This window comes from Myotis brandtii, unplaced genomic scaffold (genome assembly GCF_000412655.1).
Source record: "Myotis brandtii unplaced genomic scaffold, ASM41265v1 scaffold131, whole genome shotgun sequence".
Lineage (NCBI taxonomy): Eukaryota > Metazoa > Chordata > Mammalia > Chiroptera > Vespertilionidae > Myotis > Myotis brandtii.
In genome coordinates, this window is record NW_005354632.1 from 4854249 (window position 1) to 4857920 (window position 3672).

Genomic DNA, 3672 nt, shown 5'->3' on the forward strand with positions numbered 1-3672 from the left:
CTGTGCCAGTATCTTGCTGCAACGGACAGAACTTTCAGAAGTTAGAATCATGTTCATCTAGTCTCCAGTATATTTTTCACAGAACTCTATAAGGCTTTACCAGATGTAAATGGTCTGGAAAAATACAAGGTACTGCCCTAACCGGTTTGGCTCAGTGAATAGAGCGTCGGCCTGCGGACTGAGGGGTCCCAGGTTTGATTCCGGTCAAGGGCATGTACCTTGGTTGCAGGCACATCCCCAGTGGGGGGTGTGCAGGAGACAGCTGATCGATGTTTCTCTCTCATCGATGTTTCTAACTCTCTCTCCCTTCCATTCTGTAAAACATCAATAAAATATGTTTTTAAAAAATACAAGGTACTTGGTCAAATTAGACTATGAACTCCTTGAAGACAGTGTCTTCACATCCTCTCTGTGGGTATTCAACTATGATGCACTGAATCAAACCGAAGGAGTCAATGTTGATATCAGTATAACTTTTGTAATAAAAAGTATTTATTGGCTGTTCAAAGGGGAAACTATCCCACTCCCACCAGGCCACCTTCCCCTTGGATGCTCAGTGAGCCAGGCATTTGTTCAAATACAGACTACACCACCCCCTTGGTCCTGCCTCAGCCCTGTAATGTTACCCGATTCGGCTGAGGGAAGTGGATGGACAAGTAGTCCCAGGTGGATGCCCTGTCCAGTCTGCAATGATTTCCCCCGCCCGTGAGAATACCGCCACCAATGCCAACCAACACCGTTCCTACAGTCTCAACCAGCGAACAGCTGAGCCCCACTCCTGTGCCCTCTCTCCAACCCAGGGCTGCCGATAGGAGAGAGATTTAAGTCTTTGTTACTGAAGCTAATTTTGAGAGCGATGAATGGGAGCAGGGAGGCATTTAATGGACCACAGAAACCCCACCCGACCAACCCATTCCCAACCTTAGTCTCTGTACCCGATGGTCCAGGGGCTGGAGGTGGGTCACGGCCATGAGGAGAGAGATCAGGGAGGCCAGTCCTAGGGGGGGGAAAAGATTTATGGTATTAGATTACCTAGCTTCTCTGTACCCAACCACCTTAGCAATTCAAATACTAACCCCCACCTTCAGCCATCTAACCCCAATCTTTCCACTTCTTCGTCCTAAAAGACAAGGAGGAAGAGCCATCCTGTCCTGTTCTTGCCTCTGCAGAGATAAGCCCCAGCTTGATGCCCCACGTGCGGGAGAGAGACGGAGCAACAGGACAGAAGGGCTGTTCCCAGAGGGCAGGAGAGAGCGGCACCCTGGCTGCTGTTTCTCTTTGCTTCTGGCCGAACTCAGGGAAGGGTCATGCCCAGCCGGTCCTCTCACCTTAAGGAAACCGCAGGCCTAAAACTAGAAAAAGGTCTATTTACTCACATCGAAACACGGGGCTGAGATAGTTCTTTTGAAACCTAGCCAGGAGGAGACCACGTGGGTCATTTTCTTACCTTGCTTGGACAGTTACTGCCCTGGACAGTTACTGCCCTGGACAATTACCCTGAAAAATGAAATATCCTAAAGGGTCCCCAGGACTACTCCAAACCCGGCCTGCCGCCCCCCCCTCCTCCCGCTCCTACCCTCACAGCATCCCTGCTTCCTGAGGCGGGGAAAGTTCACTGGTGGAGAGACATCAATCTTCTCACCTTCGTGACCCTTGACTCTCGTCACCATCTCACCAGGTCCCCTCCCCCCGTAGTCAAGGATCACAGCCATGTCCAAGGCAAACATGTCCATCCTGCTGGCTCTGTTCCCGGCCCAGAAAACACTAAGCAGAGGCCGTGTGCGGAGCCCCCGCAGCCCCCGCCGGCTGGGGAGAGGTGAGCCACCAGGCCCTCCTCGCAGTCCTGACCGGCCCGGCCCCACCTCCCTCCGCGAGTCCAGCAGCCCATCAGGATTCAGGTCGAGGCGAGGGGGCCGGACGGAGGTAGCTATCTGACATGATGATGTCGCTGGTGAGTTGTTGCTCCAGGAACTCAGAGGTCTCCTCAGCTATCTGGCCTGGGATTCGAAAGTCCACGGCCGCAGCCTCCTGCTTGGGGCTGGGGAGGGGCCGGGCCACCCAGGACTCCGTGGAGCAGCCGGTCCCCTGCAGGAACTGCAGGAAGTTCTCCTCGATGGAGCCCTCCCGGCTGGGCAGCCTCAGCTCCTCCTCGGGAGCCTGCTTGAAGAAGCAGACGAACTGCTTGCTGAGCTCCCCCCGGATCTGCCGGTTGAGACATCCATAGAAGAAGGGGTTGGAAGTGAAGCAGAAGTAGCCGATCCAAGTCACCACGTTCTCCACCTGCCGCGTGGACGTGGGCTGAGCACTCAGGGCCGCGTAGAGGTGGAAAGAAAAGTAGGGCAGCCAGCAGAGCAGGAACTGGCCCCCCACGGCCAGGAGGACCACAGCCGCCTTCCCGCCGCCGAACGTCCGGTGCGGGGTGGTCTGGTGGGCCCCCGAGCTGGTGACCATGGTGGAACGGCTGCTGAGAGACTCCGAGCGCTGCCGGGGCGTCTCCATCCACGTGGGCAGCGGCCCGCGCTGCATGGCGGCCACGCGGGCCACCCGGAACATGCTGCAGTAGACCACCAGGATGAGGAGCAGGGGCAGCAGGAAGTAGAGGACAGCAAAGACCACCACAAACAGCTGGCAGTAGGCACTGCGGCTCCATTGGAGTGAGCAGCCTGGCGGGATGCTGGGCACCCCCTCCTCCCGGGAGACCCTCCCCAACACGGGCATGGCGGCCATGGCCAAGGCCTTCACCCACACCCCCACCAGCACGGAGGCCACCAGCCCCAGCGTCATGCGCACCTCGTAGCGCATGGGGTGGACCACGTAATAGTAGCGCTCCACGTTGATGGCCGACACGGAGAGAATGGCCAGGCTGACAAAGCACACGCTCAGGAACACGTAGAGGCGGCAGGCGACCTCCCCGAAGAGGTCATGGTCAAAGAGGGCGGAGCTGGAGAGCATGGCCAGGGGCATGAGGGTCAGGGCGGCCAGCAGGTCCACCAGGCAGAGGTGGAAGACGAAGACGAACTTGCGGAGGGCGGGGGTCTTGGCGATGACGGCCATCACAGCGGCATTGCCGGCCACGGCGGTCAGGTCCAGTAGGAGCATGAAGAAGAGGGCCACGGACTCCGAGGCCACGTCCTGCAGCCCCGCCTCCGGGGCCCCGCTGGCGGTAGAGGGGCCGGGGGTCTGGGGAGCCCTCCCCAGCGTGGAAGAGTTCCCTGATGACTGGGGGATGGGTGAGGACTCCATGGGGCCGGAAGAGGACACCCAGGGCACCTCCTGTCACAGGCCCATCCCCCATCCTAGTCCAGTGACCCTGGGATGGCCAGCCCAGGCCCAGGCTTCCCAGCGCTGTGAGTGGGGGTGGCGGGAGAGGGCCCCTCCTGCGGGAGTCTCTCAGACACGCTCCGGGGGCCAGCCTTGGAGGCAGGCGGGCGGCTGTGCGGAGCCCCGGGCCGGTAACAGGCTCAGGAGCTCATCTCTCCGCCAGGAGGTAGCTCAGGGTCTGCCTCGGTGACCATGACCTCGGAGGAGACAGACGTGAGGGATGGGGGAGCCTCGCCCACTCAACACTCCACCCGCTGACTGGTCTCCGGCTCCTTCGTCACCACCTGCTTTCCTCTGTGGTCCATACGTTCTCCCCTGTCGAGGACGCCTTATCCCGAGAGTCCAGATCCG

General features: G+C 59.1%; 1 protein-coding gene across 1 annotated transcript; it reads right to left on the reverse strand.

Annotated features, from left to right (window-relative positions):
* Positions 1 to 308: 308 nt before the first annotated feature.
* GPR61 (G protein-coupled receptor 61) lies at positions 309 to 3460 on the reverse strand. Its single transcript, XM_005860055.2, has 2 exons — positions 1643 to 3460; positions 309 to 997 (listed from the first exon to the last, which is right to left on the reverse strand). Exon 1 carries the CDS (start codon positions 3241 to 3243, stop codon positions 1888 to 1890), a length of 1356 nt encoding a protein of 451 aa, XP_005860117.2. The 5' UTR covers positions 3244 to 3460; the 3' UTR covers positions 309 to 997; positions 1643 to 1887.
* Positions 3461 to 3672: the final 212 nt, after the last annotated feature.

Bases quoted from the DNA above. Each gene is read 5' to 3' on its own strand.
- GPR61 (XM_005860055.2), bottom strand. From the start codon at position 3,243: ATGGAGTCCTCACCCATCCCCCAGTCATCAGGGAACTCTTCCACGCTG.